At 42.6% G+C, this 18,367-nt stretch overlaps 1 protein-coding gene across 8 annotated transcripts in view; it reads right to left on the bottom strand.

The window, feature by feature from the left end:
* Positions 1 to 372: 372 nt before the first annotated feature.
* ERG (ETS transcription factor ERG) overlaps positions 373 to 18,367 on the bottom strand; it is a 280,942-nt gene continuing 262,947 nt past the window's right edge. For 5 of the 8 annotated variants that reach the window (XM_023191587.1, XM_023191601.1, XM_023191595.1 and 2 more), the window contains 4 exons: positions 12,720 to 12,788; positions 12,000 to 12,056; positions 11,329 to 11,376; positions 373 to 4,274 (listed from right to left, as the gene is read on the bottom strand). In XM_023191587.1, coding sequence (XP_023047355.1) covers positions 3,754 to 4,274; positions 11,329 to 11,376; positions 12,000 to 12,056; positions 12,720 to 12,788 — 695 coding nt within the window. In that variant the 3' untranslated portion in view covers positions 373 to 3,753. The remainder of the gene's footprint in view (positions 4,275 to 11,328; positions 11,377 to 11,999; positions 12,057 to 12,719; positions 12,789 to 18,367) is intronic. The other 3 variants (XM_023191599.1, XM_023191609.2, XM_023191581.1) reach the window with 1 other exon arrangement.

The raw sequence follows: 18,367 nt of genomic DNA, 5'->3' as shown, positions 1-18,367 counted from the left end.
AGTTTAAAATTACAAGTTAGAAAAGTTTATCTAGTTGTTTCTGTATAGCATTAATCTGGGCTGCTTTGTTAAAAATTTATTTTATTTTTGAATCAGGGTTTCACTCTGTCACCCAGGCTAGTGGTGTGGTCACAGCTCACTGCAGCCTTGAACTCCTGAGACTGCAGTTGTGCACAACAATGCCCGGCTAGTTTTTGTATTTATTTATTTTTCTGTAGAGACTGGGTACTGTCATGTTGCCCAGGCTGGTCCTGAGCTCCCGGGCTCACGCGATCCACCCGCCTCTGCCCTTCAAAGTGCTGGGATTACAGGTGTGAGTCAACAAGATTTCTTTAAACCAAGGTTAAGATAAAGAGAAGGCACAGAATTTGATGTATTTTTGAATAGTCCAAAGTAATTTTTATTCTCTAATTAGTCGCCTCATGACTTTATTTGAATGAAGTAATGAGTGGCTAATTAAACCAGCTTTTAAAAAAATATATTTTCTTCTCTTTCTCCAGGCAGTGGGTCACTTTGTGGCACTGCAGAACACCTGTGCTTTCCCTGTGCCCCATCACCTTCCCAGCTCCTGAGCTGTAGCCATCTCGGCTGCACCTGCCGTCAGAGGGCAGCTCCGCGGGCTCCTGCTCCTGGGCTGCAGGTGCTACCTCTGTGCAGAGGGCTTAGGAGGAGCAGTGAGCCTTCTAACTGCAGCAGTCCTGACAAAGCACTTTGTGAACCCCTCCGGGACATAAGGGCATCAAACTAAGAACAAAAATAAAGTCTCGACTGTGATTTGGCGATTTTACCACATACAAGGCCCAAAAGACAATTAAGACATGAAAAGAAGACAAATCTCTTGCCAGCAGGAGTATGATTGTACAGGAGTCTGAGTATACATCAGGGCAAGCCAAGAGACAGGGAGAAACAGAGAGAAAAGGTTCATGCAATTATGAATATGACCTGGAGGGTGTTTTGGAATTAGATTACAACAGGAACAGAGAATTAATGCCATTTTGAAACAATTTAAGAATTATGTATTTGAAGGAACTCAGTATTATCATGTTATCCAACATTATCCCAGTTGCTCATAAGACTTGCTAATAACCTGGATTGGGGGTGGAGGGTTGAGGGATCTAACGGAAAACATCTGTTAAAATTGACTATGATAATCATGTCTTGTTTTTACGATCTTGCTCATGAGACAGTCTTGAAAGAGAGAACTGAGTGATTATCCAAGTAAATGTGTATTTCTATGCAGAATGTAGGTGTGTCTTGACTTTGCATTCCAAAATAAAAATGACTGATCTTTTCCATTAGCACAGTTTGGGTCAGCCTAACTGCCAGCTTTCACGATTGTATTTATTTATTTTCCCTAAGGAGATACAGGCACTTTGTGGGCCTTCCCAGGCTGTTGCAAAATGATGGATGGTTGGGCTCTGTCTAATCCAAATGACACGGTGTGTCGGGAGCGTTGGTAATCGTATCCTGCCGACTTCAAAGCCCACTGCCAAAACATCCACAGCACAGAGGTTTGGCAACTTCACATAATCATAGCAAAAGGATTACAACGTGAAAAAACAGGCCCTGAAATAGCTATGAAAAGGGCCAATTCAGAAACCGATTCAGTTAAGACGTTTAGGCTAGCGCCTTCACACAGTCACCTTATATTTTCACCTCTTGAGTTGCCTTCACCTGGACTAAGGTTGGCAGCATTTGTGAGGCAAAGAAAAGATGCCCAGGGAAACTGGCTCTAGATTATAGAAATAAACATTGTCTTCAAGGGATAGCCAGCGATATCAGGCTCAGGACTCGTGAATCCCAAGCCACAGTGCCCAGGTAACTCTCATGTAGCAAGATTAAAGCTGTCTACCTAGTGAGATCTCCTGAAAGAGAAACCCCATGGCAAATCTAGAAGTTGTCCCTTGTTTCGGTAAAGTGAGAAATTGCAGCTATCCATGACACTTTATTTACCAGTAATAATACAGTTTGCATTATGAGCGGTAGCTTGTTCACCATTCAACAAATGTTTTTTTAATCACAGCAGGAATTAAGGGTGATTTGTGACCAGGTGCTGAATTAGAATTTCTCAATGACAACCCCAGCTTCCGAGGCCTCTTTCCATTCCAGGCATAAATATGGAGGCTCCAGTGTGAAACCTGGGGTCCTTCTGTTCCAAAAGGGGCTAGAAATAAGAGAGATGAAGGTGAAAGAAGGACCTGCAGAGGCTGATGCCATCTGGGTGCCAAACACCCTATTTGCTTGACTCTCCCTTGCACAAGTTCCTGGACAAAGTAAAATTATAACACAAAATCCACAACATTCAGCACATGTTTTCATTAAGCAACTTTAGTCACTAAAAAAAGTGCAAATGCAGACTCCTGTATAAATCTGATTTGCCATGCTAGGCCAAGCTTATTTTATTACATACATTCTGCATTCTAAGAACTAATAACTTCATATTGTAAACATTAAGCATACAGAGTTAAAATTCAAGGCCACATTATATCATTGATTGTCTCTTTTGTCGTGTGTCTTTGGCTGGCCGAGATCAACTCGTAGTGTATAAATGCATAAGTTATATAATTATTATATAAAAAGGGGGGGAAAAACATTGACTTGTATACTTCATTCTGACAAACGCACAGCGTTCGCGACTCAAAGGAAAACTGGAGGCCGCCTACCCAAAATGCCTGCGTGATTTCTGATTGTGGCAGCCAAGAAGGCCATCTCTTACCTGACCCTGTGGAGAACAAAGCCCCCACATAATGATGAGGTCCTGAATGTTTCTCTTAAATATCAGACAATTCCAGTTAAAATTTTCATTTGACAAAGAAAGAAAGAGATGCACATTTTTGTTTCTGAATTCTACTACTTCCCCTTTCTACATTACGCTGTGTCCTTTCTCCTAACACTGGGTTTGGTATAACACTGACTGCATGAACCCTCAAGTCTCCGTAACTCATTGTACACAGTCCCCAAATGTCCTGAGTCCAGTCTTCATTGCTTGAGAAGTTTCTTTCCCAGCCCTGGTCTCCTCCTTCTCTGCCTCCTCCTCCTCCTCCTCCTTCACCCCTCTGTCTACGATCACACGCTCACTCTATACACATCCTCACTCCCACCTTTTAGTTCACAGTCCCGGTAATATTGTAAAGGAGTTGGAAACTTTGGGTCATCTTCACAGTTTGAGAAAGCTGACAGCTGTCCATCAAACGGAATGTATTTGATTTCAACCAAAACAGCACATACCGTGCAGTTGCGTATCAATGTCTGTTGATGGGCCACAGTCTCTCTCATGTGTTTTCTCTTGTTTTTGATATGTTTCTATTTTTAAATACAGGTAGTTTTCCTTAAAATGGCATTATAAACGGTATGTTAGGTCAAAACTGTGTTGTTTCTATTGCTTTAGTTTCATCCCAGTTTGCATTAGTGGGATTTCAAACTCTACTCTAAAGTTTATACATTTCTTAAGACCACTTTCTTTGGCACTTTGTCCTTAAGACTTCATGCTTCTACATACATTGTCTTTTACAAGGTCAGTCCACAGATGATATGTCCATATTTGTGACATTTTTAGCATCCTCCTCATTTCTGTAGTAAGACTTCAGTAACTCCCTCCCAAGAGTCTTTGGATCTCTTCCCCGGCTTCCTTCCCCAGCCCCAGTAAAGCTTTTTTCATTCCTCTTGAGGCACTTTTGATTCATGTTCTCCGATAAGAGTTTGTGGCGATGGGCTGGTGAATGTACTCTGATGGGAAAGGCCTCCATCAGGTGTTTAGTAGTAAGTGCCCAGATGAGAAGGCATATGGCTGGTGGGGAGCCTAGTGTTAGGGTATATACCCCCAGTTGGTGAATTCCAGTATGGGTTTGGGGCAGCAAAAAAACTGGAAGATGTCACGGGGAGGGCTGGAGGGTGGGGTGCCACAAAGTTCATCTTCTGCGGGTGGGCGTGATAGGAGCCCATGTACGGGAGGTCTGAGGGGTACTTGTACAGAGATGACTCCGGCGGGTGGGGCTGGAGGGCCTGGGCGATCCCGTGGAAGTCGAACTTGTAGGCGTAGCGCTTCCCGTGGACCTTGGTCATGATGTTCTTGTCATAGTAGTAACGGAGGGCGCGGCTGAGCTTATCGTAGTTCATATTGGGTTTGCTCTTCCGCTCTCCCCAACGCCGGGCCACCTCGTCGGGATCTGTCATCTTGAACTCCCCGTTGGTGCCTTCCCAGGTGATGCAGCTGGAGTTGGAGCTGTCCGACAGGAGCTCCAGGAGGAACTGCCAAAGCTGGATCTGGCCACTGCCTAATGAGGTCAGGAGAGGAAGGAAAACTCCAGTGAGCACAGGTTCCAGGGGAAAGAGGCCCTTTGTGATGAGGGAAGGAGGTGCTATTGGTGTGTCGCCCACGTTCCCTTCACCAGGCCTGTCCATCCATCCCTCAGCTGCAGGGGTGAGGACTGCTCTCACTCCATGGCCACCCATTTCTCCAGAGAACTGCCCTTGCCTTAACAGAGCCACCGCCTCACCCACCCCCAGGTATCCCACAGCTGGTGGACTGAGCAGGGTAACATAGGCCAGCCCCCTTGCCTCAAGGAAAGACCAACTCCATGAGGCTATTCAGGCTCCAGCGCTCCTGTGGGATTGGGCTGAAACAGCGTCCAGCTGCAAGGAGGCTTGGAGGAGGCCAGAAACTTCCTTAGCGCTGCACCTGCCCTGTGCTTCTTCCCATTCTCTCTCTCCTGAGAACATGCCGTTAATCATTCACCTGCACAAGCAGCCTTACCCCAAGCTCTGCATCTAGGGAACCCGAGCCAGGATGATGGTCTAACAGATTCAAGACCTAGATGGAATGCAGGGAATTCATATGGGGCAGAGTTCAGGCTGGTTCCATCCATTTCTGACTTCTTTAAAAGAACAGCCAGATCAACCTGGTGTTTAGAGGATGAAAGAGCTGTATTTTTTTTTCCTATTTTGTGAAGCAGAAAAGTACTGTTATGTGGATGGCAATAATGACTTAATGCCATTTATATTGGCTAGGTCAAGTAAGATAATAAAAGTTAGATTTAGGAAATGAACTTCTAAAAGTTTATGGAAAAAAATTGAGAATGGAAGTAAACATCATTATTTCTAACATAACATTTTGCTGGCGCTCAGAAAGCAATTCTGTCAAAACTTTTCCTAGAACAGAATTAACCCACTAAAAATGAGGAAGTTTAGAAAAAAAAAAAAAAAAAAAAAGCTGGCCCTTTTGCAAACCAGATCACCCAGTTCCAGTATTTGGGCAAGGGCATCGTAACGGAAACCAATGCGTTGCCTGTGCCCTGCAATGCCAGTTGTGTCAAGCAGCATTTCCAGAGGAAAAACCCCAACAATGAGTGATTGCAAGTCCCCTTGGGAAGCTGAATGAGACTCTTCCTTTGTCAAAGAGATCACATATAGCTGGGTGGACAAAGTCAGAATTTTCTTGATTTCACTGAGAGCATATAGATATGGCTTTGTGTTATGAAATTCAAAGAAAAATCTAGGCACATCTAGCTGCTATGTCACAATACTTGAAGATAATTTATGGCTCCCTAGAAGACAGCAGCATGTAAATATTGACAATAGTATCAGTACCGAGAGAAGCTGAGCTGTGCTGAACATATTTCAGAAGCGTAAGAATGGATGGGAGGTGGGTCTTTCCTCCTGAACTCCAGTTATAGCACTGCCTTAGACTTATTACCAAAAGATTACCTTTTATTATATCGTAAGTAATATCATTCAATGTGATAAAATGATTAAAGTAACTTTAACTGACATCTACTCAGGGAATTAATATAATGTAAAAATCAATTTTAAGATCGTTTTCTTCTAAATCCTTGCCAGCCTCCTATATATATCGCCCAACTCATAAACCCTTCTTTGCATGTTGGCTACATGGAAATGGATATTTTTGTGAATTTATCCATACAATAGCACTGTGAGAAAGGTCAGCTTTTTCTGAATCTATTCTGGAAAGTGCTCATTTTCAGTCTAGCAACACATTTGAAATGTATTAACAGCTTGTAGCTCATTGCAGTGGAAGCCTTTGCTTTTTCAGAACCACATATACACACTGCTTCCAATCAAGTTTCGTTGCCTGCAACATTTCATTAATATGCGTTTAGAAAATACAAAGAATGGTATGGGAAAACCATATGGTCTTAGTATATATATTGTAACCAAAAAATTACAACTTGAAAAAAATTCCATAGATGACCTGGGAATAGGAAAAGGCATGGAGTTTTGATTTAACAGTCTTCACAGATGCTTCAATATAAACACATACGGTTGTTTGAAAATAAATATTCAGCGTCAACTTTCTCCCATAGAGAAAGCAACTCCACAGACCTGCCGAAATCACACTCGGAATCGACTCAAACCTTGGCACTGCCTCTTAGCAATTTTTCCCTCACCCACTTCTCTTATAAACGTGTGTAGGACAGAACCAGTGGACAAAAGTGATCTCATGTCTCTCCTATTTCTGAAGAGTTAGAAAGCAGGGGACCTAAATTCGTGGCAGCAAACTCAATGCCCAAAGGATGGATGAGCTAATTTCTCACTTGACTGTTTTACCCATTAGCCATAAAGACACAGGGCTCAGGACTGTGAGCATTTCAAGGGAGGGTCTCTAGAAAGAAGAGATCTGTAAGCAAAATTCATCAGCTTTCAAACCTTGAAAGAAACCTGGAAATGCAAAATCAATGAATGTTTATGTAAATGGCAGAAAGCGTAACATTACGTCAAACTCATTAACTGTTAAATTTAATATTTGTAACGAAATTCACTGCATTTTGCAGTGTGTAGAACAAATTTTCTCACCACAAGAATTCTCAAAAATGAAAAATGGTTGTTAAAAAATTGTCAATGGTAAAGGAGTTATTCTCAGTCATAAAATTTAAAGAGCAATTTTTAAATTCTTATTTTACTTCCAAAACAATAACATTTAATGTGTGATGAGGTGCATTTTGGAATATAGAGATTTCAAAACAAGAATGCTTAGGGTTTAGGAAAGCCTAAAAGTGGCTTGGGTCACTCATGGGCCAAACCAGGGTTTACAAAGAGAAGCTCTTGAAAGACAAGAGCTTTCACTGAGTAGCATCACCCAAGAAAGGCAAACCCTTCAGATCTACTTTTGTCTTACTCTATCTTAATAACATCCTTGCAAAGTCAGTAAGGAGCAACTAGTTTTTTCTTAGGGTAATTACCAAAATAAAACAGATTTGGGGGTAAAAAACAGTGGCAGGCAGCACTGCCACCTACGGAGAACCCTGTGGATGAAAGGGAGTGGCTGTGGCTTTTAAGAAGACAAGGCACTCCTTTAATTTTACAGAGGAAAGAAATCTCCTAATACTGTTAAAAGAAAGGGAGAGAAACAAGGTAGCAAAGGGGTACAGACTGAGCAAAAGTGGGCAAAAAAAAAAAAAAACCCGAAACGGTTTACAAACCACAGAGCAAAGCAGAGAGCTGCAGAGTGACTCAGCAGCTGTGAGTCTGGTGGAAACAGCAGCCTGGTGCAAAGCCCTGCAGCCGTCAGCTGATGAACAAGGGCAGTAAATACAGTCATACAGTCGTGAGGGGCCCCACCATACAATGGTGGCAGTGGTTTGAGGCCACTTTCTCTAGAAGCCAGGGGTGGTGCAGAAGATCCCGCGTGCATGGCCTCCTCGACCCTCTGCAAGGCAGCAGGTGTGTCCTGAATGGAAGTCTTTGCCCGGAGGCTCAGTGAGGCTCAGGCATCACTTACTGGAGGGCAGAAAAGCATGGTGGTAGGGAGCACCAACTTTGGAGTTGCCACTGCCTCAGTTGAATCCTGCCTCTGCCCTTTGTGGGACCTTTGGCAACTCTCCCAGCTCTCTCTGCCTCAGTATCCTCATCTGTAAAGTGGGCATGATGGTAACAGTACTATCTCGTAAGATCATGGTAAGGATGAACTGAGTACATGAATGGTCTTGTCATAATTTCTTTGGGCTGAAAATCAGAGTTTAAGGAAAGATAACACTCCTCTCCTATAGCCAGGAAATGCCTAAAGAAAGAGAAATACCGTTCAACTGGCTTTTTGAACCATGAAGAAGCTCGAAAAGGTGCTATTCTCGGGCTGACTGATATCCTCTGAAGGCTTACTGTGTGCCATGCACCATTCTAAACGCTTTACATGTGTTATTTAATCCCCACAGGAATCATGTGATTAGCCCACTGGAGAAGTGAGGAAATTGGAGCTTAGAGAGGTAGACTGACGTATTTTTCTCAGCGCCGGCAAGGGTTGAAATCCAGACCCTAGGCTGCCATGCGTAATCACTGCACAAACTTGCTTTCAGGCCTGGTTCATGCACACCTCTGCAGCCTTCCCAGGTCCTTTCCATGTTGTCGCCTCCCTGGGGGGGCTCCCCAGGGAGCCCAGGGAGGGAAGACTGCACACTCCCACCTCCTAACAAATGGCAAAACATCCCTAACCTGGTCTGTTGTTCTGCAAGAGGCAGGATGTATTTTCATGTGCACCACTGAAGAGTGTGCAGTTAGCATCAAGGGAGCCTCTGAACATAACCCAACAAAGCTCTTTCATTAGAGGAACCATGTTAGATTCTCAGCTGCTCTGATGGCACGTGAAGGAGCTGTGTTGCTTATAACCGATCCATGATATCAGAATGCAGGGACACACTGTTCTCAGCAGGAGAAGTGATGTCCAAAGTGCACATCAAATGAATATTTGGGATAGAGATGCTGGGATGATGACATCATCTTGTGCATTCATACTCTATGATGCAATCTTTCCACTTAAAATGAGGAAAAGGAATTTGTATTGTATGAAAAGCAAAGACAGCAATTTGTAAGTGATGAAGGATTTATTTATCAGAGAATAGAAAAATAGAATCAAACAGGAAGAAGCATTCTCATGAATACAAAGATAAACGACATTCTGGTTTCAGGGGAAAAATTCACATGAGCACAACAGACACAAACCTAAGGATAGATGTAGAGAAAGTTGAATTCATCATAAACTAAATGAAATAAACCTTTATCTTAAAGTCACTTGGCTGCAAATCAAAGGTAGGATGTTGTCATTTTCTCCAGGCCCATTAAAAAGAGTCTTAATGGTATGAAGCGCAGTCCTGTTTCCCCAGGCCTGTGATGAGTTTCCAGTCTCGTTGCTCTGAGCTCAGGTCCCTCTATCTACAAAGGGCATCCCCAGGCTGCTGGGCCCAGGGCAGGTGTGGTGTTCCCTTGTGAGAACTGGCACTCTGCTTAGGAGCAAGTGACTCTGGCCCTGTTCTACAAACAAGCCAAGCAGTACCTTTGGGCTGTGACAATATGGTCATGGACATATATATTTCATTTGGCCAGTGTGTCAGTGCAAAGGCCAGTTTAGTCTTCTTTGGTGCAGTTTGACTCTTTCCTCCTCTTCCTTCCCGACCTCAGATTCATCGCCTGCACCTAAGCAGTTATTACCCTGAAAGGAAATCCTTGCTTTCTGTTCTCACAGTCTGCATTTTGTAAGACCTCCTCTTCCCTTCATACTGAGTCAGCGGCAGAGTAGGGCAAGAAAACAAAAGCAGACTTTGGAGACAGAGTTAGGTTACAAATCTGACCTCCCTTATCATTGGCTGTGTGACACAGGAAAAGTTACTTAACTTCTCTGGACTTCTAATTCCTCTTCTGTAGGATGGAGATAGTAACCTCCCAGGGCTGCCATGAGGCACAGAAGGGACCACAGACATTCTATCGGGGGCGTTCTGCGGGGTGGGAGCTGTTTGATTGTTATTTCACATGATTGTATTAACATTCCCAGAGTGTTTCAGCTTCCGTCATTTTCTTTTTTCTAATCTATCCTAACATTGCTGCCAGATCAGTCTTCCTGAAGCATGACTGATAATAATCATCTCAAAACACAGTGATGATTTGTATTTGAATGGTTATATGGCAGAGTTGCAAATGAAAAGCTGAGCAGAAGGCTGAGAAGAGACCACAGCCTCAGGAGCCTGGGCTACTAGATGAAAGCCAGCATGAGCAAAAAGGGCCTGGGGCTCTGTGTTTGGGACAATGTTGTAACTCCCTGTGTCCATCCCTCCAGTGACCGAAAGCTCCCTGAGCTAAAAGACTATATCTCGTTATCCTTGGCATTCATGTATGCAACAAATAATTATTGAGCACCTAATCTAGGCCCCAGGCTAACTAGTTTTCTTTAGATTTTCAGCTGTAAAAAAAATGCATTGAATTCATTAACATTAACCAAAATTTAACATCAAGAATACAGATGCTCAAAAATGATAATGTTTCATGTTTTCAATATGTAGATTCTCTTGCAGGGATGTACACTGATTAAATCTGAATTATTCCATTTCCAACCTTATTTTGGCCTCAACATTTAGGAAATGTAATTCCATCTTTGCTTGCAATATACCTGTAACATCTTGGCATTTGAATTTGCAGTTGGGAATATGCAGCATAGGCTATGAATTTCTGAAGTTGGTGCCAGCACAGCTGGTTCTGATCTGAATACAAACAAATAAAACTATGTAGTTGGCACTGAAACACTAGGACAGGTGACAAACCTTGGCAATGCACTGGGTACAAATGGGCTAATTAAGGATCTGCTCTTTCTTCTAGCATTGAAGTTCAGAAACAGACCATCGAAGATGAGCCTGAATTTGAAGTCCTGTGGTTGTATTAAGGCTCTCTTTTAAAAAATACTAGTTATTTTATCTGCTTGTATAATGGTTGAATTGTGTCCCCTCAATTCCCTATGTTGAAATCTTAACCCGCAGTATCTGAGAATGTAACCTTTTTATGGAGATAAGATCCTAAATAAGGTAATCAAGTTACAGTAAGGTTATGGGGTGGGTATTCCAATCTGACCGACGTTCTTATGCAAAAGAGACATTTGGACACAGCGACTGACACACACAGAGAGACGATGATGAGAAGAGACACGAGGAGATGACGGCTATCTGTAAGACAAGGAGAGTCCCCAGGACAGATCCCTCCCTCACAGCCCTCAGAAGGAATGAAACCTGCTATCAGGACACTCTGATTTCAGACTTCCAGCCTCCAGAACTGTGAGACAATCAATTGTTGTTGTTTAAGCCACCTAATCCATGGTGCTTTGTTACAGCAGCCCTAAAAAACTATTACAGCTTGGATTAGGTTATGATGTTCTTTGCCGAAGCTGAAATCTTAAATAATAACCCGACTCATTTTTTCATTAAGGCAAATAATTCAGTGAGACCTAAAACTAAAATTTGTTCAGTCGAAGGAATTTCTCACCAATACCAATTTACTTTTCAAAATAGCCACTGCCAAAAAGGTAACTTTGTAAGAAGAAAATCATCAGCAGTTTCTCACCTGGATTTGCAAGGCGGCTACTTGTTGGTCCAAGAATCTGATAAGGATCTACAGCAAAAAGAAACAAAGTCAAATCCTAGACATAGTTGTGACATAGTATGATGTGACTTCAGACGTAATGCCTGACTCAATTGTGTTTTCAGATTTCAGAGCTGAAAATGTCCCCCAGCTCCAAATCAACTGCCTCCACCTCTTCTATGAGAGAAGATGTCACACAGCATCTCAGATGTCTTGCTAGGGGACTCCTAGTTGGTGGCAGGGCTTGGATTCCATCCCAGGATCCTGACACGTAGCTCAGGGCTCACACCAACCAATGACATAAAGAGGGTAAACATGTGCCAAGCCCCATCAATCCAGGGCTGTGCAGCCTGTGTTGTTCGGGCATGGAAAGTAAAATTAAAAAAAAAAAAAAAATGGATCACAAAGCAGCAGCCTGTGTGCAAGTAGAATGTTTTTTTCCATATTTATTGCATACTTGGGGACATGTTTTAGCACCATCTCAAGTCACCTCGCGTGAGTAGGCTGATGACTTGGGCCCTATCTTATGTATGGAGCAGTCAAAAAGAGGCAAAAAATCATGTTAACTTCCATTAAAAAGTGATGCATTTTAGAAACGTGCTGCTGAGCCTGAATCTTCTCTTATGCTTATTCAGATGGCCCCTGAAACATACCTAACTGAGGACGCTGGTCTTCAGTTTTGGGCACTGTGGAAGGAGATGGTTGAGCAGCTGAAAATCCAGAAATACAAAAGGCAATTAACTATAACAGATTTGGTCACGAGTCTTTGATGTTGTTGCAAAATCATTCTATGAGTTAATTTAGTTATTAACATAATAGTCTAAATCAGAAGCATCTTATGGTAAGGAAAAATTTTCCTTTCTAATGAAACCAAATGTAAAAACATTGTAACAAAAAAAGAGGACATTTCCAATTATTTAAAAAATGGATACCTCCCAGTTTTTCCAAAAGTTAAAAAAAAAAAGAGAATTTGGGATGGCTTACCAAATAGATTACAATAAATCATAGTCTAAGATAAACACATAAAGGGAAACCATCAGTCAAATAAAGTAAAGCCAGGGATACTTTTAAGCATGGCCAAAATTCAGGAAATCACCAATTATTTAATGTGTACTCGAACATCCCATGAAACATGCATTTCTGAAGGTTGAAATACACTACATCATTCCTTTATTTTTGTTATGAAATTTGTGATGACCCAAATAGAGAAAGAATCACTGCAGTTAAAGATCAATTGTACTCTGTTGTCAATGGAACAAACCCACCACGTGTTGCAAAATCACAGATTAACCACAGAAATTATTATATACTCCATCAACGGTCATCAACTGCCTGCGACATGAAACTCAGGGCCATGGGAGCCAACACTGTACCTTTCGACTGGGGCGTGGGGTGGCCGTGACCGGTCCAGGCTGATCTCCTGGGAGGCTCATACGGTAAATCTGTAAAGACAAATAAACTGACTAAAAGATCAATTGTGTAATTTTTTTTTTTTTTTTTTTTGAGACGGAGTCTTGCTCTGTCGCCCAGGCTGGAGTGCAGTGGCCAGATCTCAGCTCACTGCAAGCTCCGCCTCCCAGGTTCACGCCATTCTCCTGCCTCAGCCTCCCAAGTAGCTGGGACTACAGGCGCCCGCCACCTCGCCCGGCTAGTTTTTTGTATTTTTTAGTAGAGACGGGGTTTCACCGTGTTAGCCAGGATGGTCTCGATCTCCTGACCTCGTGATCCGCCCGTCTCGGCCTCCCAAAGTGCTGGGATTACAGGCTTGAGCCACCGCGCCCGGCCCAATTGTGTAATTTTTATAAGAGATGTTTTGGTTTCTTATTTGATTTTGCATTTATTAGAATAAATTGTGTGCTAAAAAATCTGGTAATCCAAAGAATATCCCATTAGATTTGAGTTTCATTTACAGATTAAAATTTCATATATGATAGGGGCCTAAAATTCTCACCCGTTTATCTGAAACCTCTCATTGACAGATTCTCCCAGAGGTTGCTGACTCTTCTAATTTCCTACAATCGTAAGTCACGACCCTAATAAAAGTTTCTTACAATCTAGTTCACCCTGCTTCCACTGGGACTGATCTACATCTGTCTCTTTATTATCTTCATGACTCATCCAAAACACAGTCTACAATTTGGATAAACCAGCCCATTTTTGTTTGAGATCCGCCCCTAAATCAATCAAACGACATTCAGCTTCTTTTTCTTCTTGCATCTCCTAGGAAATGCCTTATCTTTTTATTTGCCAGTTGCCTCTCTTAGCCAACTCTCATTTTCCCTTTATAATCTCATCAATTTATATTAAATCAGTCTTATCTGATCTAGTGGTTTTCGTAGGCAAATGTCTCCCATTTCTAATATTCTAAATAAATTTAGAATTTCTCTAAAATGAACTGCATGAAACGAATTACAGGACCGAAACAGTATTGCTCCCACAGCACACTGATGATGACCTTCTGAGCTTAAGTACATGCCCAACATTTCTTTGTATTTATAAAGTAGTATCACTTGTCCCATAAACCTTCATTTACTTTTCATATGCAAATTTAGTAACTATACTTCTACATCCTCAGTGTGAGTCCTATTAATGATTATCAAAGCATTTCAAGTTTGTTTCACAAATATATTCCAGAAACCTTATTATGCATACTTTTGCTAAGAGGGTATATCTAAGGCTATTTCTACTTCTAAGTGCGACCTTATTACATAACTGTTTCAAAATTATGTCTTCTTGGATTGCTGGGTCTCAGTTCAATGTCATGTGTCATTCTGGGCCAAGTGAAGGCCATGGCCAAATATCTCGGCAGGTTCTTTGCTGCCAGACACCAGGAGATCGGTACACAATTTCGCTTGGAAGATAGGACAATGCAATTGTTTTTAAGCTTCTCTTTAAACAAATATTTTAATTTTGTTTAAAACCAGCAATTTGATGGGTCAGTCTTCAAAGAGCTTGACTGTGTTGCAGAAGATGTATCTTTTCCTATTTTCATATCCCAATGAGAATAGAAATGATAGGCAGCATGAAATTCAACAAAGAATCTCCTTAATGCATTTGGTCTGTTTGGCTGCAAGCATCTTTGCTACTAGTGTGGTCTATGAAATCCTACCCTTCAGAGCTTTGGAGAATTAGATAATTTTTCTTTTTAAACTGCTATTACTCACTCCTCTCTCTGTTGGCATTTTTGCATTTTTGGACCTAAATCTTTTCGCACCCAGCTCCTCAGATTTTCACATTTCTGGTGTTGGGGTTACACATAGGAATTAAATCTGCAGCCCCTAACAATTTACAACTGAATTTCAACTCAAGTCTCTGGGAACACTCTGCACGTGGGTTCTCAGTCAGTTGCATTTTGTAAAAAAAAAAAAAAAAAAAAAAAAATGGATAGCCAGAGTTTCAATTTGCGAATTGTCTCAGAAAGAAAAATCTACTCATTAGGCAGTCCTAGACACATCTAGCCTAATTTAGGAGCAGAAAGGCACATTAACTAAGGCCTTCTATTTATCAAATGAAAAACAGCAAGATAATACAGAAATATGTTCTAGATCTCTGTTTCTCAAAGGGTGGTCTGTGGACCAGCAACATCAACAATACCTGGGAACTTCTTAGAAATGCAGAATCTTACCCCAGACCTACTGCATCACAATCAGCATTTTTTTTTTTTTTTGAGACGGAGTCTCGTTCTGTGGCCCAGGCTGGAGTGCAGTGGCGCAATCTCAGCTCACTGCAGCCTCTGCCTCCCGGGTTCACGCCATTCTCCTGCCTCAGCCTCCTGAGTAGCTGCGACTACAGGCTCCCGCCACCACGCCCGGCTAATTTCTTTTTGTATTTTTAGTAGAGACAGGGTCTCACCGTGTTAGCCAGGATGGTCTCGATCTCCCGACCTCGTGATCCACCCGCTTCAGCCTCCTAAAGTGCTGGGATTAGAGGCGTGAGCCACTGTACTTGGCCTCAGAATCAGCATTTCTGGGCGACTCTGGTGCACACTGAAGTCTGAGAAAGCCTGCTCTAGACCACTGCTCTTTTCAGGAACTCTGTTTTCCTGCAGATGATTTCAGTAATGCTATCTAGAGCGCGCAAAGACAAACTAAACAATGGTTGAAAGAGTTCTAGATGGATTGCTTTTACCCATGGAATAAGTATGCTAATGGAACTGATAGAAGGCATCAGTAGGTTAGTCAGATACTACCTTAAACTGAAAATTATTGCTCATGAAATGTGACTGGGAAAAAAAATAAATGCCTAACTACTACTCCCGAAATATTTTGAAACTATTCATAAAATCCTTCTTAGGGTGTATAACCACATCCCATCCTCCCATGAAAATAAGTCATAACTTAACACCAAACAGAGTTTACTTTTCAGCCAAGTATTTGAGACACTTATATGAACAATGGTTAACATGTTCATAAACATATTGCCATGGAAGATATGCGGGCTTTTGTTTTCACCCATGACATTCTGGTTCAATGATTGCTTATCGGCTACCGATCACATGCTGTGGGCCCTGAGTACTCCCTGTGGGATATGACATTGGGAAACACTCAACTCAGGCTCCCTGAGATGAGGGACAGCCAGGGGTGACTGCTTCGGCAGCTACACCGTCTCAAAGCCTCAGTAGTTCTGCACTCGACTGCTTGAAAAATCACCCCTCCATGTATCTTTGCTAAATGTCCTTTGTTGGTAATAGAGCATTGGACTTCCAATAAGAATACATTTTACATTTAATTTTTGCTGATCATTTCAACACCCTCTCCATTTCTCTTTAACTTTGATCTTCAAGGTCATGAACTCATATGGTTGGCAGAAGTGCCCATGTAAGGGTGGGTTGCTTTCTGGCACTGGTTCTGCTGTTTTATCTGTAAGAGACTGTGTTTGAAAACTGAGCTTTATAAAAGTCAATGCATAGGCAGCTTGGGTGAACACAGACGTACATTACATTACAACAGTATAAAAAATGGCGTGAAGCTACAAATAGGGAGTTCGGCTAGTGCTGACTCCTATACACGAGCAACTATGTTGATTTCCTGGTAGCTGGGATCAGCTTCTCATTCTGAATGAGACTCCTCCTCCACCACACCCTTTTGAAGACATCAGTCAATTAATATAACGTTCTGGCTACCCTTTCCTGGAGGGCTAAGTTCAGCCAAGTTTTACATTCTCCCTTCATCAAACTCACTGAGGAGGAACCTCTAGCTCTTGCTGCCCCCGCCTACCCGCTCTATTTTTTAAAGGGCAAGAATGTGGATCATGGAAGAGCTCATCCTCATTCTGCAGGATCCACACCTTATCTGCAAAGCAACTCTGGAGGCTCCCTGGCTGGGCTGGATGGGAAAAGATGAGATTTGTCTGCTCTTGAAATTAGATGCTAATGGGGAACACAAATTAGGAAGACTAAGAGCTGCTGCTGAGAACCAATCTATAAATGTCTGTGAAATGAAAAAAAAAAAAAGTTTGAGTCAACCTTAACATGATTAAGTCGCCCTCTATTTTCCTCCAGATCTTCTTAAAATTCTGTATCAAAGGCATGGAGATTTGGAAACATTTTGCATTCCCTTCTTGCCTAGGTTTGCAGATCCCTGTGGTTATGTAAGAACTAAGGGGAAGCAAAGAATGCAGTGTTAGCCATTTGCTAAGATACAGGCTTTACATAACACCTAACTGAGAGGTGCTATGCAGTACTTGTATCGTCTCACTATGCCTAGCTGTGCTGAAAAGCACCAGGCTGTGAGCTCCAATGCAGGAATGATTTAAGATTCCAAGAAAGCCCTGAGGAGCAGCATCTTCAAAGTGGAAGCGAAGGCTGCATTTGCAGGCTTAACTCTCTAATCTCTTTTGATAATACCCCAGAGGCATATCATAATATATGGGTTGTCATGGGGATGGAAGAGGAAAGGATGGGGTTGCAGAACATCATCCTTGGGATAGAGCTGAGCTTTTGCATGACGTGCTCCTGAGAGGACAGGCAGGGTGGCACACTGTGTAGTTAACAGGGGCTTGCGAGATTCTGTGGATCTGTTTTTGCCACTTTTTTCCCCTGAGACCTCAAAGGGCTATGGCTCCAAAAGAAGTGGATTCAGCAGAATCGAAGGGTGTTTGCAGAGGAGGTACAGAAAGGGATTCTGGTCACAGTAACTGCAACAATGTAAGAAACACGTGAAACATAAAATAATAATCATAAAACAACAGAGTGTAACATGATATGCCTATGGGTTGATACTTATGAGAGTAGAGAAGACTGTCTCAATGCTACTTCAACCAAGGGGTTGTGAAAGACAGTAAATCTTGAATCAGGAAAATGTGGGAAAACACTAGGTACGGACATGCAAGGAAAAGGGATGAGGTTTGGACAAATGGCGGGTGGTGGTGGTGGCAGGGCACGTCCACATGTGGTCCCCTGTGAGGTCAGTGAACAGCCTTGGCCAATTGTGCAGGGAGAATGAACTGACACAGCAGCGGTGAGACTGACCTGACAGGGAAGCAGTCAGGGGGCTTTGGAATAAGTGATTCATTTGGGAAGGTGGGCCATGAACAGAATAAAAGGTAGATTTGGGGCTGGGCATGGTGGCTCACGTCTGTAATCCGAGCACTTTGGGAGGCAGAGGCGGTTGGATCACGAGGTCAAGAGATCAAGACCATCCTGGCCAACACGGTGAAACCCGTCTCTACTAAAAATACAAAAATTAGCTGGGTCTGGTGGCATGTGCCTGTAGCCTCAACTACTTGGGAGGATGAGGCAGAAGAATTGCTTGAATCCAGGACGCAGAGGCTGCGGTGAGCCGAGATTGTGCCACTGCACTACAGCTTGGTGACAGAGTGAGACTCTGTCAAAAAAAGAAAAGAAAAGAAAAAAAGAAGGGAAGGGAAGGGAGACTGGGGCAGTAACCCAGGGATGGGCTACTCACAGCGGGAAGGGAAGGAGGGAAGGGTGGTGAGGAAGAGCTGGGAAGGAGGATGCAGCAGGACAACACACATGTAGAGAAGGAGTCTCTGTAGAAAGGGTGTGGAATGCCGTCTAATT

The sequence above is a fragment of the Piliocolobus tephrosceles genome, chromosome 19 (genome assembly GCF_002776525.5).
Source record: "Piliocolobus tephrosceles isolate RC106 chromosome 19, ASM277652v3, whole genome shotgun sequence".
Lineage (NCBI taxonomy): Eukaryota > Metazoa > Chordata > Mammalia > Primates > Cercopithecidae > Piliocolobus > Piliocolobus tephrosceles.
This window is presented reverse-complemented; position numbering and strand designations above follow the sequence as displayed.